The sequence below is a fragment of the Atta colombica genome, unplaced genomic scaffold, assembly GCF_001594045.1.
Source record: "Atta colombica isolate Treedump-2 unplaced genomic scaffold, Acol1.0 scaffold16, whole genome shotgun sequence".
Taxonomy (NCBI): Eukaryota; Metazoa; Arthropoda; class Insecta; order Hymenoptera; family Formicidae; genus Atta; species Atta colombica.
Window position 1 is genome coordinate 87,909 of NW_017259250.1, and position 21,067 is coordinate 108,975.

At 32.6% G+C, this 21,067-nt stretch overlaps 1 protein-coding gene and 1 pseudogene across 3 annotated transcripts in view; both read left to right on the plus strand.

The window, feature by feature from the left end:
- LOC108685793 (alpha-methylacyl-CoA racemase) overlaps positions 1 to 21,067 on the plus strand; it is a 107,606-nt gene that overhangs the window by 35,707 nt on the left and 50,832 nt on the right. For 2 of the 3 annotated variants that reach the window (XM_018190761.1, XM_018190760.1), the window contains exon 2: positions 9,151 to 9,265. The exons of the other annotated variant lie outside the window; for it this stretch is intronic. In XM_018190761.1, coding sequence (XP_018046250.1) covers positions 9,158 to 9,265 — 108 coding nt within the window. In that variant the 5' untranslated portion in view covers positions 9,151 to 9,157. The remainder of the gene's footprint in view (positions 1 to 9,150; positions 9,266 to 21,067) is intronic. 3 annotated transcript variants of the gene reach the window in all.
- LOC108685794 lies at positions 2,597 to 6,390 on the plus strand (annotated as a pseudogene).

Consider the following 21,067-nt stretch of genomic DNA (forward strand, 5'->3'; position numbering starts at 1 on the left):
ATTTGAAATTGTAATTACATTATTGTAACTTTTGATATTAATACACAGTCACGACACATATGTACAAGCCAAGCTCAAAAAGTTCTTGTTTTAGGTTAAATTATCTCATTCAAGAAGAACTGAAAGATCAAATTAATATCAAAATCTAATCTTCCTTAATGAAGTCATTGAATTTTTTTCTGCTTTCTTGACGTCATATCTGACATTTTGATCTTCTTTTGACTCTTTTCAAAATTGATTAAAATCATAGAAAATCATAGGATATCTGCACTGGATATCCAATTAATAACTGATTTCCGGCAATCAGAATTGGGCATAATTGATTCATAAATGTAATTATAATTAATTGTAATTGCAATTATACTGTAGTTGCAATTAAAATAATTGCAATTAAAATAATTATTGAGTCCCAATTATATTATTTAATTTAGTTACATTTATAATTGTAATTGCATACGATTACTTTCACAATTATGTTAGGCAAAATTATAAGTTGATTATAGAGTTAAACGTAGACACACAATTTAAATGTAATTGATTTAATAATTTAATAAAAATAATCCAAGAGTTTTGTACAGTGGAATCATAATTATCATCATTACTTATAATTATTTACAGGATTGGCAAGTAACGCGTTACTTGCCAATCCTGTAACACCGTTGCTTTTTTTTTTATCGTTATCTTGTTATAATAATGATTTGATAATGACATTGTAAATTTTTTACGACGGCATTGGTAATTCAGAATTAGAAAAATCAAACGTTATTTGTAATAAGTTGAAAAAGTCATTCGTTACTGAAAAACAATAACTTCTAATTTGTAACGCGTTACTTTTTACTCGTTATTTGTTACGCGTTACTCGTTTCTTATTACCTTTTTCAATAAGAACGCGTAATGGAAACAAGTTACTTTTGAAAATTGCTCTTCTAACTTAAGCATAACCTTAGCATTTAGTTAGCATCCATTATAAAAAAATTTAGCATCATAAAAAATTGCAACAGCATTATCTATTATAAGAAATAACGGTAAAGTAATTGAAAAGTAATGTTTACTCTGATTATTTACAATCATTGAATTTTACGGAAAAAAGTAGCATATATATATACAGGGTGCGTCACCAAAATCCGGACAAATCGAATAATTTCTTTAAACAAAATATTTTTACTGAAAAATTAAATATTACAAAAAATCCTTTTACATGGCACTTGAAGAATTACTATAGAGCATAATTATTCGATATATCCCCCATTAGCTTGAATGACGGCTTCTATTCTTGGTCTAAAGCGTTCGCATGCACGCTATAATGTAGTGCCGACGAATGTTGCTTCAATAGCGGTCCTTAAAGACGTCACATTAGGATGCCGAAGACTGTTAGTGACTCTTTCAATTACGCTCCATACATAGTAGTCCAAGAGATTTAAATCTGGACTGTTGGGAGGCCAGAATGGGAGTCAAGGCGAATAACTCGGCTTATCCCAGTAGTCTCAGAGAGCATCTGTCGTATCTTTAATACGATTTGTATCTATTTCTCCTCGGCAATTTGACGCATTGTTGGCTCGCTTACACCAACAATCGATGCTAATTTTCGCAACGATTGCCCTGGTTCATTCGAAATCAGGCCTTTCAATAATTGAGGGGCCTAGCGGTACGTTCTTCTGAGTGAACTCTGGCATACTGGAACCTTTGTTGGACTGTTTTAAAGTTGTACTTTACCACAACATCATAAACGGTCTTGGGTATCCAAAAAATCTAATTATTTCCGTTGCTGAGCATCCAGCGCGAAAGACTTCGATGATCGCAGCTCTTCGATTATATTCCACTTAATTTCAATATCGCGGCCATTTTGAGAATATGATTATTTACTAAAAGCATCAGGCTTTCTCGGATGCCAATAACAACCTCCGGCGGAGGCATAATATAGCGGAAAATTTAAAGTGAAATTTGTCCGGATTTTGATGATGCACCCTGTATATACAATATTCTATAAAGCATTAAGGAGGCATATACACCTAGAGGTGAGGAAAAAATCGATTTTTTTTACATATTTTTAAAGTATAATGTCTTCAGACAAACGTTTTTATAGAGATAAATCAATCTGACGAAAAATAGAGGAGTTACACAAATTAAAGAGTAGGTTCGAGCGTATTGAAACGAGAAGTAGATGCGCCTGCGACACCTGTTTAAAAACAGTTCAAATTCAAATTCGCAAGTCAAAGTCCTTTTAGTTTTTTTTGTATCTAAAAACAAGTCAAATTTTATTCAAACGCAATATTTAAAAATGGCTCCGTCAAGCACAAGTCATCTATGTTTTAATTTTATAAAACTTATATCATTTTGCTTTCAAACGAGTCTTGCATGAGCAGCAATGATCACCGCAAACCCCGTTTTGTAAAACATGATACGCAAAGGTATCTAATAGATAGCTAACTATCTAATAGATAGCTGATTTTATTAAAATCAAATGGACTAAAAGTAATGGAAAGGAATAGGAATAATAATAAAGGAATATGGACAAATATGCAACTCTAAGTGAGTAATAGAAGAAGTCTATCATTATCCTCCCTTCTTTATTTCATGAATATTGGAGGTTGGAAAATAACAGCACTTCCTCAATAATGGAATAACTAATATCCAATCTAATACTTCCAAAATAACTACAACTCACAATGATTCATAAAAGATCAAAGGTGATAATAAAACAAGATAATTTATGACTAAAATAACTCAAGGTCAAATAATATCTGTTAATTTCCGAAATCTATCATCCGAAATAAAATAAAAGAGAGGGGATAATCATAGAAATAGGGAAAGGCAATAGACGAGAATATAGAGAGGCGTAAATGAGATGCATGGTTCATTCGAGCTGCGACCACGAAGAAGCGAGCTGCGAGTGCGGAGTCTGCTGGAGAGAGGACCACCAATGCGAGTACACGTACAACGATGACCATGGCAACACAGAGACGACTGGTAGGGGAAAACTCACAGAACATACCTGGTCTATGGGAACAGGTGGAACAAAGAGAGGACTGGCCACAAATAACGAATCAGAAAGATACGAACGTCGATCTCGATTGCGCCGAGACGCTACACGATTCAACTGTCGCGTTTACCGGGAGAGAGGCACGTGGACGCGGAACAAATAGCTTCGATAAAGAGTATATGTCATCGGGTACACAATTACAATTACGCCCCGGAACCGCTGTGGCTACTGGATTCCACTTTCCAACTTTTGGGGGATGGGAATGGGCAAACTACTTACGTCGTCTTAACGAATATCAGTTCTCAAAAAATTCGAAAAGATCTATTGAACGGTATATTAGGGATTTTAGAAGAAAATTGGGAACCAACATGGACATGGATAGAGACAGCATCGGAAACATATCCTCATCCACCGATGAATATACTACAACGACAACGGAAGAAGTAATAGAAGTGATAATGCAATCGAGACAACAATTAGAAGAAAAAATAACAAATCCGATAAAAATAGGATGGAAAAAAAATCGAGTATACATAATAATAGGACGATTAGCAGAAGGACGAGAGGAGAGAGCGCAACTGATGGAAACAAACGAACACGCGAGAGTAGCGAGAGCGACGACGACGATCGTTGCAAAACCAGGAGGAAGCAAAGCATGGAGGATCGTACAAGCGAGAAGAAAGAGAAAGAGAGAGGAACACCAAGACAGAGTGGAAAGGGAACGACTACTGGAGAGAGACGAAGAAACTTTACTACAGGCGACAGGTAAGAGACACGAATATTCGATCGCGAAGACCACTGGCTCATCATATTCGGAGCAACGCAAGAAAACAACGTCAACAGACAGAGAGGAATAATCGCTAAGCACATGCGTGCGATAACTGCAGAAACTGCGGAAATCGCTATCTCCTGTCAACGAATTAAATATCTACGGAACTTTATTCTATATTGCATCAGGTACGGCGTCGAAACATTCCATTACACTGGAGCTGAAATCGGACCAGAATTAAAAATAATCGATGAAATAACAAGAAAAATCACGTTGAAGAAAAAAAAAGAAAGAAGAAAAAACGGAACGACAAACGACACACACGAAACGAGCGAATGTGTGCAATACATCGAACATAGACGAGAAGAGAGAGCAACGGCAGCCAGACTGGGCAGCGATAAGAGAAAGAACGTCGTAGAAGCGATAACGCATTTGATAAAAAAATACAAAATAACGACCTACGCGGACTAGGAATTAAAAATAGATTTTCAAACTAAAGAACAATTATTAAAAGAATTCGGATTGCAAACAGACACGTACACACACAAAATAATACGAAACAAAAGAAACAACAATACAAGTATGTACAAATACGTATCGTACGAAGAGATAACATACAGAGATTTAACGGATGCAAAAATATTACGCAACAGAGAACAGGTGATCAAATGGATATACGAAATATTCGAAAAAAATAAACTCGACATCGTAGAATTCTACGCCTGGTTGATATCGATAAAAAATATGGATCTCGTAAAGATAAACGGAATGGTACTAGAGGGACCAATGAACGCCGGAAAATCAATGATAATCGATTGCACGGTGAGATCACTGAAACCAGAAGACAACCGAGAGAGAGGGACAACAATGAATTTCACCTAGACCAATTACCGTTCGCCGCGTAATCTTCAAAGAACCGATAATCACATCGACGACTCCCTCCAGGAGTAGTTTCCACGTATCCAAAATAACGAAAACGAGAACAAAAAGAGACAAAGAAGGGACAGAAAGATAACCCGTGTATATAACGACAGCGACGCCAATAACGGCAAACGTAGACAACGAAGAAACGGAACAAATAAATCAAAGAATAAAAATAATAAAATTTCAATGCACGATCGATCACGAGGAAGAGTACACGCAAATAGCGGGAGCGATAGACAAAATAAAAAGAGCACCGACATATGTCACACCGTACGACTTCACGACGATCTATCTCATAGAACGGGACAAAATAGAAAGAGCAAGAGAAAAATTAAGAGAGAAACACCAAGAGAATCCGGAAAGATTGAAAACGAGCGAAAAAAACGACGATCGACTTCGAAATAATGCACCACATATACAAAGAGATATGGGACACGCAACAAAGAGAGCGAAATTCACCGACGACGGAGAAGACGAAGACGGATTTAACTCGGGAGTGGAAGGAAAATCAGGAGAAAGCAGGAAGGGATACGATAGACGGATAACGCCCACGATGATAAGAAACATACTCGACGCGGCGAACAGAACGATACAATTCACGTTGAAACGACAAGAGTACACATCGTTAAATTTCGTATAAACGGACAATCCCATAGTACTAGCGTACCAAGTGATGCACTGGTGGTTAACCGAAACAAACTCGGAAAACAGACGAATATTCAACAATTGGGAGAAACCTCGTGGGCGATAGATTACCACAGAGGACGAACAATAGAGGTATTCGCGGTACTGCGACAACGTCTACTGCAACAAGGACAAACGTCGTACTTCACGTACGATTTCGAGACGTCGCAAAACCTATTTGTATCGATGGGAGACAGAACAATTACGCATACGGAAACAACGACAACAGTGGAAGAAAAAAATTCAATGAAATGAGATACGAAAACGGACACTGGGGAGAGGATCAAGACGTGTACACGAGAGAAGAGATACCACAAAGACAAGCGAAAACGATAAAAATAACTTTTCCAAAACCAAAACACAATTATCATTATGCAATAACAAGAACAGAACTATGGAAATCGAGACAGGGAAGCAACAACAGTGAAATGATAGTACAAATGATATCAGGATCAACGGGACCCATCAACATCAGCGCAACGATGAAAACAAGATATAGAGGAACCATGGAAATAACGATAACACAACAACGAAAGCGAGGACGACGAGGACCACGTATCGAGGTCACGTGAACCGCACGATCCAATCAAGATGTTACACGCGCCAAAGGTAACGGACGAAACGGGAGAAATGAAATGGCACTACGAAACGAGAATCAGCACGGAACTGGACGTGACCTTCCACGTGAAACCGGACCACTACGGCATAGCAACAGAAAACGCATTAAAAAGACAAATACTACCTGTACCATTCGCAGCAATGAAAAACATCGACAACATGGAAAGAACGTGGATAAGAGTAACATGCGTACGAAGCGAAATAAAAATAATCGCGAAATAAAAATAATTACAATCATCATAAAAGTAGCATTAACCACAACAAACAATGTATATCTCAAGCAATAAAAAACTTATCTCACGCAACGTCGTAAAACATAATTTACGAGATAATCTATAACCCCTCATGAATCACGCGACCAGAACGCCTGCTATTTTCCGATTCCGACCACCCAAACAGGAAAGTGGCTTCCTGTCCGCCATCCGAAATCACGTGTGAGTCCCTGGCTGACGAAATGATAATTAATTATTTTTTAATGTCAAGAGCCATTGATTCTAATAGAATCACTACCTATTAGATAGTATGGTATATGACTTCGATTTTATTTTATGTAAGTTTTTATATTATTATTGTATAAGTTAATATTTTTGATAACCATTAGGCTATTCATTACATAGCTAATTTGACATTTGGATAAAGAACGAACTAAATTGTCGGAAATCATCAACTTGGAATTTGCGTTACTTATGTATGTAATTTCGATTTATATTTAATATTGATAAGGATTCAAATTGAAATTCTGTATATCCAAACAGCTGATATAGGCTCTGATAGGCTTTCTTATATTTTTCATTGATATTTCAAACAAATAATGTAAATGAACGTGAAATAAATTTTTTATTCTAAATGTGAAATAAGTTTTTTTATCACATTTTAAATAAGTAAATAATGTAAAATAAACATTTTATAAACATTAAACAAACATTTAAAAAATATATCTTTAAACCTTTATTTCAAATGAATAATTAATGTAAAATAAACATTTAATAAACGTTAAATAAACGTTTAAAGAATGTTTTTTCAAATCATTATTTCAAATAAAAAATAAATTCAAAATAAACATTAAATTTTTTTTAAACTATTATTTCAAATGAATAATTAAGTTTAAATAAACATTTAATAAACGTTTAAAAAATGTTTTTTCAAATCATTATATCAAATAAAAAATAAATTCAAAATAAACATTAAATAAACGTTTAATATTTTTTTAATCATTTATTTCAAATAAAAAATTATAATGTAAAATAATGTTTAATAAACATTAAGTAAACGTAAAATTAATGAATTTTGAAAAAAATTGAATAAAATTAATGAGAAATAAACGTTTAAAAAGTATTTAAAAAACATTTTTTGCTGATTGGGGCGAGGTTCTAAGTTCAAAACTTGATAAGTGAAAAGGATTGAAATATAATTAAAAATTAGAATTAATTGATAAAATTAATTGTCTGGATATAAGCACTGTTGATAAAAAAATAAATAAAAAAAGATCCTACATTGTTTTTTTTTCCAATTCAAATAATTTTAACATTAAAAAATTATTTCTAAAAACGTTTTTAAAAACGTTAAAAATAATGGAAGTTCCTTCTTTTTACATTAAAATAACGTTTATTTAAATGTTAAAAAGAATTTATTAAACATCATAAAAATGTTTTATAGATTTCTTCAAATCTTTTTAAAACATTTTTATAACGTTTAAAAATCATTACTTTTAACATTTAAATAAACGTTCTTTTAATGAGAAAAGAGGGAACTATCTCATTATTTTAAATGTTCTTAAAAACTTTTTTCAAATATTTTTAAAACATGTTTTTGTTACTTGGATTGTAAAATTAATAGTTTATAATGACTTAATGATCTTTTATCAATACTGCGGTAACAAATTGGGAAATAGTTAAACTAGAAAAAAAAAAGAAAGATATGAAAGATAAGAAGATCGTTAGATCTCATTTCCAATGAGGAACGCGTTACGCGTCGTGTCGTGAGAAAAAGGGAGAAGAGAGAGAGGAAGGGAGGGAGAAACAGGAAGAGAGAGAGAGAGAGAGATTATGTTTATATATACAGACGGAATTGTTAAGGTGTTATTACATGAAAATGGCTCAAACACTAAAGATCAAGCATCATGAGCTTCCTATTTACTAAAAATAAATTACATGATCAAAATTGACGAATAGCATGTAGCATGCTCTCAATGCTTGTAGAAGCACCTTTATAGAAGTACCTTTAAATCTGCATTTGCAACATGCATTTACAACATGCGTTTACAACATGCTGTTAAACAAAATATCATATATTAGAAACTGAGAATTACAATAAATTAGAGATTAAAATTTAACTAGTCAGATAATTTTAATTATAATTCGTTTTGTTTCAATTTGCTGAATTTTAATCTTTAATTCGTAATCCTTAATCTTCAATTATGAATATATAGATATAAATAACTGGATCTCCATGGAGATTAAGGATTACGAATTAAAGTTTAAAATTTAGCAAATTAGAACAAAGTAAATTATAATTAAAATTACCTGACTAGTATAACACCGGACTTTAACATCACTGCTCATGATTTAATCTCTGTGCATAATTATGTTTCCCATAAAAATAAAAAATACAATAAAAAAAAGTCAATGTAAAATCATTCTTAGATCATCTGAGATTTTTTTATCAAAAAATGACATAAATTCGGTCAATATGACATCAAATTGACATTATTTTGATTTTCTTGTTTTTTTTTGGGTAGTGAGAAATGATAATAAAATCGATATCGATTCAATGATCTGATTTCAACATTAAATCGACATCGATTTAATGTAGATTTTATTATCATTTCTCACTAGGTATATACTCCATCGAGCTACACAAATTTGTCTTATTAAAAATTAGAAAAGAATTTTCCGAAGAAAAATGCTGTATCATACTGCATAATATATTAATATACTGTATAATTAATATGTCTGTATAATTAAGCGGAATATGTCTTTATAAGTATTTTTTTATCATTATATATGAAAAAAGAAAATTTATAATTTCTATATGAATACAAATAAATAATTGAATGTTATACGATTAATATAATCAAATGTTTTGTTAAAAAATATTTTAACAATAAAGGTATTGTAAGTAAATATCAGGTTAACTACATTTCTACAAAATTGAAGTTTCATTAATTTATCAACAGAAGTGCTATGGCTTTAAAAGGAATCAAGGTCGTAGAATTAGCTGGACTTGCTCCGGGACCCTTCTGCGGAATGATTTTGGCAGAATTTGGAGCCTCTGTTATCAGAGTGGATAAGGTAATTAGAAGTAAATTTAATCAGAATATTCTATCAAAATTTATATATTTAAAATATAAATAAGAGGAAGTATATAGCTACAGCATTAGATGTTTTAAGCGAAAGTCATATATTTAAAATTATATTATGATAAAGTAGACGTTTTGATCATCTTTTGATCAAGATTTAACCATCATCAGTATTAAAATATAAATTAAAATATAAAGATGTTACATAAAGAATATTGACAATAAAAGCTAGTCAAGAATTAATGGTGAAACAATTTTACATTCGCTTATGAAACGAGTTAACAGAATTATAAATCCAGAATTGAAGATGACGAATTTTTCAATCGCTTATGAAACAGATTTCTATTGCGTTATGAATTCCTTATTACTAGAAGCTATGTGAAGCTATTTCGTGTGAGAAGTTTTGAAATTTTCATATTCTAATTAAAATTAAAAAAGAAAATCTTTTTAATAAAATATAATAAAAAAATTGTTTAAATATTACTTTACAATATATTATTATTAGTAAGAATCGGTTAAATTTAATAGTTAAAATCACTTACCACGTGTTTTGTGACACAAGTCATCGCAAGTGTAATTCGGAATTAATAGTGTATTAACGACAAGTCATAAAAAAATTTTGATAAAAATCATTACTGACAAAAATGTGATGGCACGTAGCTAGCGACAGTCTTTATACATTGTGTAAAGAAAAGAGAAGGAAGAAAAATAGAAAGGGATATTCTATTGATAAGTAAAAGGACTTTTTTCAGTGATTGGCAGATAAATTTCAGGAAAGTGTTCTGTATCATTTTGTTTATTTAAACTCATTTTTTGTCTTTTGATATGTATTATCTCGGAGATCATTCTTTTATGATAAAATTGTTCGGAATCAAGAATGATAGTATTTTCCCAATCGTATAATTATGATCTAGTTTATAGATAAGAAATAACAGAAAGTATTAGATAGTTTTTTAATCATTTTTCTATTTTTTTAAACGCGTCTTCAGTTTCCTTTTTGTCTATCTTACATATGAATAGTTGCAATCGAGTTTATTTTATACACAACATTTGAGTGATCTTCCTTTTTAATTTTATCTTTGTCTGTTTTAATAAGGATATTCAAACAATTCATCGGTTTGTGAACAATATTGAAGTAAAATTTTTGTGCGATGGATTTAAATTTTTCTGAAATTTTGTTAAAGTACGGAATGATGAAATATTTTTTAATATTATAATTTTAGTGGAATCCGAGCTGACCCTATCTTTATGTTTTTTGATATTTTTGAAATTATTTTTAAAAAACAACACTTTAATCCCTTATGATAAGAAACAGAAATAATAGAGGTTGTCAGCATTTATAGTAAGAGACATTATTCCCTGAAATTCTTCAATACAAAAGTGACATATTAAGATTATAATAAATAAACTACGAAGTACAAATAAAAGTAATGTTATTCAGCAGGAGTATAACAATAAAATAAGATATAAAGAATTACTAGAAGAAAAGATATAGACTTTATCGACAATTGTAAAAAATTTTCCGATTCGTATAAAAAAATTCCACAATTTTCTAAAAAGTTATAAAATTATTTAAATTTATAAATTTAATAAGAAATTTTCATAAAAAATAATGAATTCTGAAAAATTTTGAGAAAGCTTTTATGATTAGAGCGATATTGCAATTGTCGAAATGAAATCGAAAAAAATGTCGATTCGACATTGAACAAAAATATTCAAAATATAAGATTATGTATCACATATTTATACCAAAAATATTTAAAATGTTTCAAACTCTTATTGCATCTCTATATACGTAATTTTTTATCACTCGAAAATGTTAGAAATGTTAAAATTTTGATGCAAGTTTCGAATCGATAACTTTTCCGTCATAATGATGTCGAAATGACATCTTTTCGAGGAATTATATTTCTGACTGGATCACTAGTTACGTTCCATCACATTTTTGTCAGTAATGATTCTTACCAAAAGTTTTCCAAAACTTGTCATTAATTTATTAACTCCGAATTATACTTGCGATGACTTGTGTCACAAAATACATGGTAATCGATTGACTATTAAACTTAACCGAATAATTCTTACTAATAATATATTATAAGATAATATTTGGTAAACAATGGTTTTCTTTTTTAATTTTAATTAAAATCTGGAAATTTCGTACTTCTCACACGAAGTCTCACATAGCTTCTAGTAATATGGAATTCATAACGCAATAGAAATCTGTTTCATAAACGATTGTAAAATTTGTCATCTTACAACTCTGTTAACTCGTTTCATAAGCGAAAAATTGTTTCACCATCACTAACTTTTGTCAATATTCTTTAATTTATGTAACATTTTTATATTTTAATGTACTAATGATAGTTAAATCTTGATCGAAATGTCTATTTTATCATAATATAATTTTAAATATATGACTTACGCTTAAATCTAATATGGCTATATGCTTCCTATTATATTTTTAAGCCACCTCTAAAAATTTTAATTTATATATTTAGTATATTTGTAGCTTACAGTACAGCAGAAATTAATATTATCACATTATTAATATTTATTGAGATGATAATATTAATATTTTACAAAAATGTTAATACTTGTAAAAGCCATTCATGCACACACACACAAACACACACACACGCACACACATACATATACACATACATACACACACACACACATACACACACCCACACATACACACACACACACATACATACACACATATACACACGCATGCACGCACGCACGCACGCATGTATATACACTGCTAAAAAAAATACGGCATAGAAAAATTGTGCGTAAAAATTGACTCAACTTTGACTCAAGACAACTTGGCTAAAAATTATTGTAGGATAACGTTTTTCTTTTCTTTTAAATTAAAGCTTGAAATCTCTACTTAAAAACTATGGCCTACTACTTTAAGACTAAATTTTAAGCACTGCTGATACTGTAATTTCCAAAAATATGAAGATATATTAATTGGATACTGCAAACTTGGGATAAATATAATAAAGAATAAGTCAAATAGATAAATTTTGTTTGATTTTTTTTATGTTTCCAATGCATTAAAAATTAATGTAACATAATAAAGCAATATAATAAAATTATATATTATGTAATTATATATTATGTAATTTAATATCACTTATTTCAAATTTTTTAAACGGGTGACTTCAAAAATTAGATATTTTAATAAACAAGAATGCAGTTCAAAATACAAAAATACGGACGTTTCAGTTTTTACAAAACCTTCTTCAGTAATAAATAATAATATCATAATTCCTCTAACGACAATTATTTCAATCGTATTTATTGTAAGAACAGTGACGTGTAATATATAATATAAATCTAACATCAATAATTAATTAAGCATATATTTCAAGACATTAAGATGAGAAGCAAAAAGATGTTCTTCTCTCAATAAATTATTTCATAATGTCCAAGAATAAAAATATTTTAACAAATTCGGTTGTTATCGATCAATCTACTTTTGTCACAAATTTAAATCAGAACAGTCGATTTGAGACGTTTTTTCTAATAATTATTCTATTATATTCTGTAGAACCATTTGACAAATTGTAAGAAACACATTGATAATAAATTAAAAGAATAAATTATTAAAAAAAAAACTCCCGATTGCTGCCAAATGATAGTCTAACAAAAAAAGAAAAAAATTTGAAAAGTTAAATTTAAAAAAATTTTTTAAATTGAATTAAAAACGTATATAAAATAAATTAATGAACTAAAAAATTATATTAAAAAACTAAACTATTTTAAATGATAATAAAAAAATAACTAAAAAAAAATAAAAAATAAAAAATTAAATTTTAAAAAATTTAAAAAATTGAATTAAAAATATATATAAAATTAAATTTAAATTAATAAACTAATAATAAAAAAACTAATAATAAAAAAAATTAATTAAAAAAAAACTAAAAATATATAAATTGAAAAAAGTATAAATTATTTTTAAAAAATTGTTTTTTCAAAATGTGCAATTAACAGCATAAATAAAACATTTTATTGTGAAATTTAAAATGGCGTTGGTCGCAATGTCGTAAACCGTCCCTGAGTTGGCATCGCTGCTCTTAGGAAAAAAGTAGCAAAATAATCACATGAATAGATTGCGTCCAATTAGTCAAGCCATATGACGAATTTTTTCTAATCTTTTTTATGAAGTTTTGGTGATCGCCTTGTTTTTTATTTTTACACTATATATATAGACTTTGTATATACACTTTATATTTTCTTACACTGCCAAATTTGTATTAAGCAATATAATACTGCAACAAACTTTAAGCAATGTAATTTTACACAATTTTTATTTTTTTTAATTTCATAGAGATTTAACCTCTATAAACAAACTCAGCTACTCGCCAACAACGAGTTCAGCATTGGCTAAATGTAAGGCCGATATTCATAATCCGATCTTATATTCAAAACCGTCTTAAGAAGTCACGAACTAATCAGAAGACTGCATTAGCGTCTTAAGATATTACTTAATCGTCTCGAAATAAGACTCGATTACGAATACCGGTCTCTCAATATACTCATGACGTAAGAAGACAAAAAAGTTCCATTGCCGTGAACCATTCCCGAGGATGCGTCATAGAAGAGTGAATTGTGAGCAAAATTTGATTGGTTATTCCAATATACCAACACTATTATATTATATGCAAAAAGGTACATAGAAGGCAAAATTTGATTTGGTGGTACACTTTGTATTCTAGACATATACATATTTAAAACTTAGTAATACTCGATTTTTTTATTAATAATAAATTATCAAAATATTTATGTTAATTATCGTAAATTTTTATTTGTCGATAACGTCATTCTTCAATTATCCTCGGGCTTCCCTGGGCTCCATTGATAATCTTTAATAGTATCTCGTCAGTGCTAAGCCGAAATGCCGACAGTCTTCCTATTAGCTATTTTGACCGTCATTTCGATTTAGGGAGCATATATTGGCCGTAACCATATGTATAACCTACTATGTGTTATTCTAGTAAGACGATTTAATTGATTGACACAAATTGTTTTACGCAAGTTACGCTGCATGTGAAAGCAGCCAGGCGGTCGAGTTGTCGCTACGAATGCTTCGAAGCATTTGATTAATCAATCAAAAGAAAGAATTTCACTAATTGACCAATAATAAAATAATAAAACAAAACAAATTCGAAGTATTCGTAGCAGCAATTCGACCGCACTCTAAAAATGTATTTACATACAACGTCAACTGCTGGCGTCAACCAGCAAAAGTAACAATCAACGAGGTAATTTTTTACAAAAATGGCGTAAAAAATATTTTTTATACCATTGCCCATATCGCCCAACTGATTGGTTGCTGCTTCTACTGCTTGATGCTTGCATGTGAATGCATCTTAAAGCGTGCTGTGCAAAGTATATAAATAGTAGTATATAATACGGTCTTCAGAAGTCACAAGGGCCGCATTAGCGTCTTAAGATATTACTTAAGACAGTCTTGAAATAAGAATCGACTGTGAATACCGGCCTATTCGCATCCAGCCACAGAATATGTAACTATAGATCTGTTCGCGTGATACGAAATTCCCAAATATTTTTACACTTGAAATGAGATAGATATATATATTTAGCCTTGAAAAGAGAAAGTTCAAGCGAATAGATCTTATGACTATAGCGCATAGTTCACATCGCATTGAATGACAACTTTCCTAATCTAATTAATTAACATTAACAATTAATTATTAATATCTTACTTCGCGAGACAGAGCATCGCTTTTTCTGTCAGGTTTGTTCACTTCATGCAATTAATATCTCGCTTCGTGCACACAAAGATTACTGAAAGTCTTCTTAAGATTCCCCTGCTTAATTTTCCGGCTCAACATAGATAGAGGTTACAGTACTACATTGAGGTTCCCTATTAACAACATATATCTCATTATTGGTTCATTGATTTAGTTCCTAGATTTAGTCCATATCTAATCAAAGAACGTGCATACAACGAGAATTTATTTCTAATCAATCAAAAACTTATGACGATGAAAATATTTTATTTCATAACAATACAATTAATGATAATTATATGAATGAATTATATTATATAAATCAAGTTTGGTCAATAAGAAGTCTGTAGCCAAAAGTTAATAAGAATATACATGTAGTTATAGATATTATTGGTCAGTACCGATCCATCTCAGTGAAACGCATACTCCCTCCATTTTCGCCAACTTTCGGTTGGTAATCGGAAATAAAAATAAAATGTAAAAACATTTATAATAGATTTATAACTCATATTAATTTATATAAAATAACCTAATAAAATAAAATTTATATTAAATCCATTTTAAATCGATCTCTGAACTTTAACAATGTTTGTTAAACTATTAAGAGTGTGATATTTTTAGTTTTGAAGATTTTTTTCTCAAAAACTGATTTATTTGAACAAGATAATGAACGAATAATCAAAATATTTTCCTAACTTTTTTCCTTTTTCAAAAGATGGATTTCGATAAAAAGATACTTCTTTGGAGTCCAATTTTCTTTGGAATCCAATTTTCAACAAATTTTCGCACATTTTCAAAATTATGAAGGTTTGTATCTTTTAAAACATCAATTGGAATAAATGAAAATCAGATGGAATCATGTCTGGAGAATACGTGGTAAGACTTCCCATTCCAGTTCTAACAATGTTTGCTTTACTGATAATGCAATATTGAGATGAGATTAAGCATTGTCATGAAGAAGGATCATTTTGTGTCGTTTACTCGCAATTGGAGATCGTATTTGGTCTAATGCTTGCTTCAATTGATAATTGTTGTTGACAATCAACAACAAATGAGTGACAGTTTCTTTTGGATTTAACATTTCATAATATATAGCATCTTCTTGATCTCATCAAATATATAGCAATATCTTTAAACCGTGAATATTGCGTCTTAAAATGAATGTTGCTGATTGATCTTGTATTAACTTATAACTTTTTCCGTTTGGGACTTATCAAAATAGATTCATTTTTTATCCCTAATAACAATTCGATACAAAAAAATTCTTCTTTTTTTGTTTGGCGATCAACAAAATGCAAATATTCAATCGGTTCGCAATGGCATTTTCCGATAACTGATGTGGAATCTTGTTAAGTTAAATGAACAAATAAGTAAAATGTTTTTAGTTTATATAATCATAGGCTATTAATCTCTTGGCAATGTCTAGTTTTTATTTTAGGTTAATAATTTTGTTACTACGCCATCTCCTGTTACTTCTTCGCTAGCTATGTGCGTCTTCAGTGTGTATTGGCGCTTTTACTCTTCTCTTATAAAAATAAAGTTATGTGCATACTTGCGTAAGTGCATTGTTATAATTATTTTATCCACGCCCAATAAATCTTATTCACGCCCATCATGTAAACATTTAGTAACTATTCTACGGTCAGAACGGTTGCAATACTTTTTTTTAATTTTGAGTTTCGATACACACAAATATTACGAGGATACGAATCTCTGCATCTGAGCTGTATTGATAATTAGAATTAGAAGAATCGTGTATCAAATGTATTGGAGACATATTATACGTGAATACAATGTCTCATTATATAATTTGATTTTATAAAATTATTTATTATCATTAAATCATAGAATTTTTTACTATTACAAAAATTTAATGATTAACTACAATATAATAATAAAATTAATAACATTGAAACCAAATTAATACATTAATTCAACATATTTAACATGGAACATTTAACACGAAATACATAAAAATATATCAGAAGACGGTAAATATATCAGAAGATGGTAATGGCTCAGCGCTAAGGGAATGCGTAGAATTCTTAGCGCGAGACACTGTCGGGTATCTTTATGCCAAGCGATGAGTTTTTCGAGATCATGATTATATCTCAATGACAGCTATGCCGATCAAATTCTATGCATGATCAATCGATAGCGTGTACTTGAATTGTGTAATGAAAATGCATTCATTTTTTTCTATTTGTCCGAGTGAAGGTATTGCAATAAGTTCCAAATTTTGTTGAAATTTTAATTTAAGGAACGTTAACGTCTGGCCCAGAGATTACGTCTCGAACTTTAGTCAACAGATGGCAATCTCAATCTTTTTACTTTACTCTTTAATAACAAACTCTTTCTTAACAAACAATGATTGTTATATGTATTTGTGACGCTGGTATCACCTTGTATGGAAGGCTCGCCCGCCAAAGCGGCGTAATAACGACGACTCTCTTTGGTTGTAACAATTTAAATTTTGTTCAGTCAAATTAAGATTTGTTTGAAGCGGGAGGTAAGCGATACTTATAATTCGATAATTGATGCGTTCAGTAAGATGCGTGCACAGATAATTCGCTTTTACAACGAGTGGTTTTTCACAGCCGTTCGAAAGAAAGTATATTGCGAGCAGTAACGAGACCAGCAGATCTCGGAAATTCAGGCAATTCTCGCACTGATTGCCCTCGCGTATACGGTAACGTTACGATAAAAGCGTTAATGAGCGAAGGAGCTTCGGTGTAATTCGTTCACTTCATAATTCCAGAAGAAGCGAAGGAATAGATAATCCGTATTGATCGAGATCGGGAAATGAATGTATGCTGTACTGTATGCAGAATATGTGCGCGATTGTCACCTTTTCGAGTGTCGCGCAAAAGGGGTCGCGTGCTATCTGAGATAAACAGTCTGATTAAAACAGGAGCGAGATACATGTTTTGAACGAAGTGATGGTCGCATGTTTGAACAAAGGATGGCTCAATATCTATGAGCCGTTCATTTGCCATCCCTGAGAATATATTGAAATTAACGATGATTCCGCCCATCTTGAATGTATGCATTTGAAAGAATTCGCAAGATACAATGATATAATAACGAAAATGAGTTAATACAGAATACAAAATCGGAACGCAATACAATCGACGTTTAGGTTCGCGATACCGATAACATCAAGTATGTTCAACAGAAACTTCGCTCGCTGTGACGGAATCTTTAGATTCTTCGGTGATCGTGATGGATAGAAAACAAAGTTTTACAATTGGTCGCCTGTATTCGGAACGACTTGTTTTTACGACGCGAATTAATTCGTCATCACCTGGATGACATGTCGTGATCCAATCAAGTTCCTAATGGTTCGGTGGAGTCAAAAGATTACGCACGAAAACGATTTGGTCGACTTTAGCCAGTCGCTGGACAACGCGCCATTTTTTTGGGCGTTGTTGAAGGATTTGCAAATAATCACCGGACCACGATCTCCAAAAACTTCGGTTATTTGAACCATTTGCCAACGCGAAAGTCTATGTTCATTTAAGTCAAGCATGCTTGATTTGATGAGAGCGATAAGAGAGGTTCCGACCAAAAAATAACCGGGGATCAGAGCATGACAATCGTCGACATTATATTGGAAACGAGAGCGATCGGGCGTGAATTAAGACCTCGGTCCGACAGAGGAGCGTGGACATCTCTTCAAAAGTTAGTGTGTGGAGGCCGATGCATCGTTTTAAATGATGTTTAACACTTTTAACGCCGGCCTCCTACAGACAGTCGAAGTGCGGCGACGCGGAGGATAGGAATTGCTATTCAGTTTCCTCTGTAATAAGTCGGAAGTTAGGATCACGAATTGCTTTCACATGTGCATTGGACAATTCGCGATCGGCGCCATGAAATGTGGTTTCATTATTGGATTTCGGTAGTCCTCGGCGAGAAACAAAGCATTGATACGCTGCGATAAAGGTAGGAGAGGTATAATCGCTGACGAGCTCTAAGTGTAGAACTTTGGTTATGAGGTATATGATAAATAAAGTGATGTAAGCGATTTATGCCCTCGATCGGGAATCGTCCGGACAGCGATCGGACGTAATCAACACTGATGTGGACAAAGGCGCGAGCGGTACGGTTGAGTCTTGCAGCCGGGAGATCGCCCATAAGTTCGACGGGCACATCGGTGTGTACACGCGTGCATTTATAAAGAACGAATCGAATCGTAGCGCGGGCCCGGAGAATCCAGAATTCGTGTCGCAATGACGCGAGCGTTAATTGAGAACCGGCATGCAATGTTCGAAGATGATGGTGCTGGATAATGAGCACTAACAGCGGGTGCACGTGTAAGACGATGGGATTCCTCATCGCTCGTGGGAAGCAAGCTCGATGGAGTCTTCCTCTAATAAGTCCATCCTCGTATAATCCATCCATATAAGGATTAAAAACAAAGCGAGCTGTTCTGTTTTTTGATACCAGGTGCTTATTAGAGCCGCGATTTCATTAGGAAACATGGTTACTGCATCGTTTTGAGCTAGTAGCGTTCTGAATTCCTTCGGGGAGCAAATAAGTTGCGGTATACGCTTGCGGATTTTTAGAGCATCGAAATCAATTTAGAAAACGATACAAATAAGCGACAGTTCATAGCAATTTTGCCCACGAAGAATAACGCGACGCGAGATCCTATTTGGGTGTAGCGTGCAAAGCACATATTGGAGATATTTCTGAGCGTTGTTCAAAAGAAACATCGGAAGATATCGAAAGACACGAGTTCGACCAGGATGGGAAGATGATGCAACCATGGAGGACCTGACCACCATAGTGCATGTGTGATTGCACAGCCGAAACGCGATTGGCGACAAAGATTTTCCATCGGAAAGGTGACTAACTCAACCAAGCGAGTGTAATGGTGGAATCCATCCAGCAGTGACACTTAAGATTTGAAAGTTGGAGCGCTGAGCGCGTGAAATGCATCAAGCGAGCGAGAAGCAACGTAGCGGATAACTCCAATCGCGGGATGCTGATAGTTTTAAGAGAGACCACTTTTGATTTGATGGCGAGAAGAGAGATAGTGATTGAGCCGTCTATATTAACGATACGAAGATACATTGTAGCGAAAGCTGTAGTCGATGCGTCAGAAAATTCATGAAGAGCACAGTGTAGAGTATCAAATCCATAAGACATCCCGCGCGGAATGGTAATGGCATTGAGACATGGAAGTTGATGATAATCGGACCAGCTATCAAGAAGGCTAGGAATTTCGTCATTTTACCAGCATTGGAGGGACCACAGTCGCTGCATAAAAATTTTGGCGAAAACTGACGGGAGTAGCTCATTCTAAAGGAGGAAAAGCGATGATTGACAGAATAGCTCATTTGATTCGTTTGGATAATCGACGGTCACACGAAATTGAAAAATATCTAGCTTAGGATTCCAGAGTATTCCTAAGACTTTCAGGTGCTCATCATCTTGAAGTTACATTATGAGTGGCTAAACCATGATCCGGAATCGAGCGGACAATAGAGCGATAGCGTTGTTTGCATTTTCAAAGGCGAAAACCTCCTTTCTTTAGTAACTCGATTAATTTATCGCGTGTATGAGCAATAATTGATCGCGTGTTTGAGCAAGAATCTGATCGTCTGCGCCAAAAGCGCAATCGTCAACGTATGACTGATGACGTAAAACGGGAACCGCGAGCAGAAATTCAATACCTTCACCGTCTACGAGTTGTTCTAAGATTCAAAGGACTAAATAGGAAGCGACGGCTGCCGGTAACGGTAATCCGTGATTGGTCCACTAGGGATAGATTGCACAATGCGCTGGTAGTCGGTGTCTCGGGAGAAATCTCAACCAAGATTTGCCGATTTTGGCGATATCGGCGGTGAACACGTAACGGTATTAGCGCTACTACATTAGGACAGTAACTAAATCCCTTTGAAGTTTAGGATCAATATGCATATGATCGTTCAACGACGTTCCATTTGATGTGCGGCATGAAGCGTTGAAGACCATTCATAAGTGGGTGGTTGCATTGCTATCACGTAGGACGTGATGCGAAA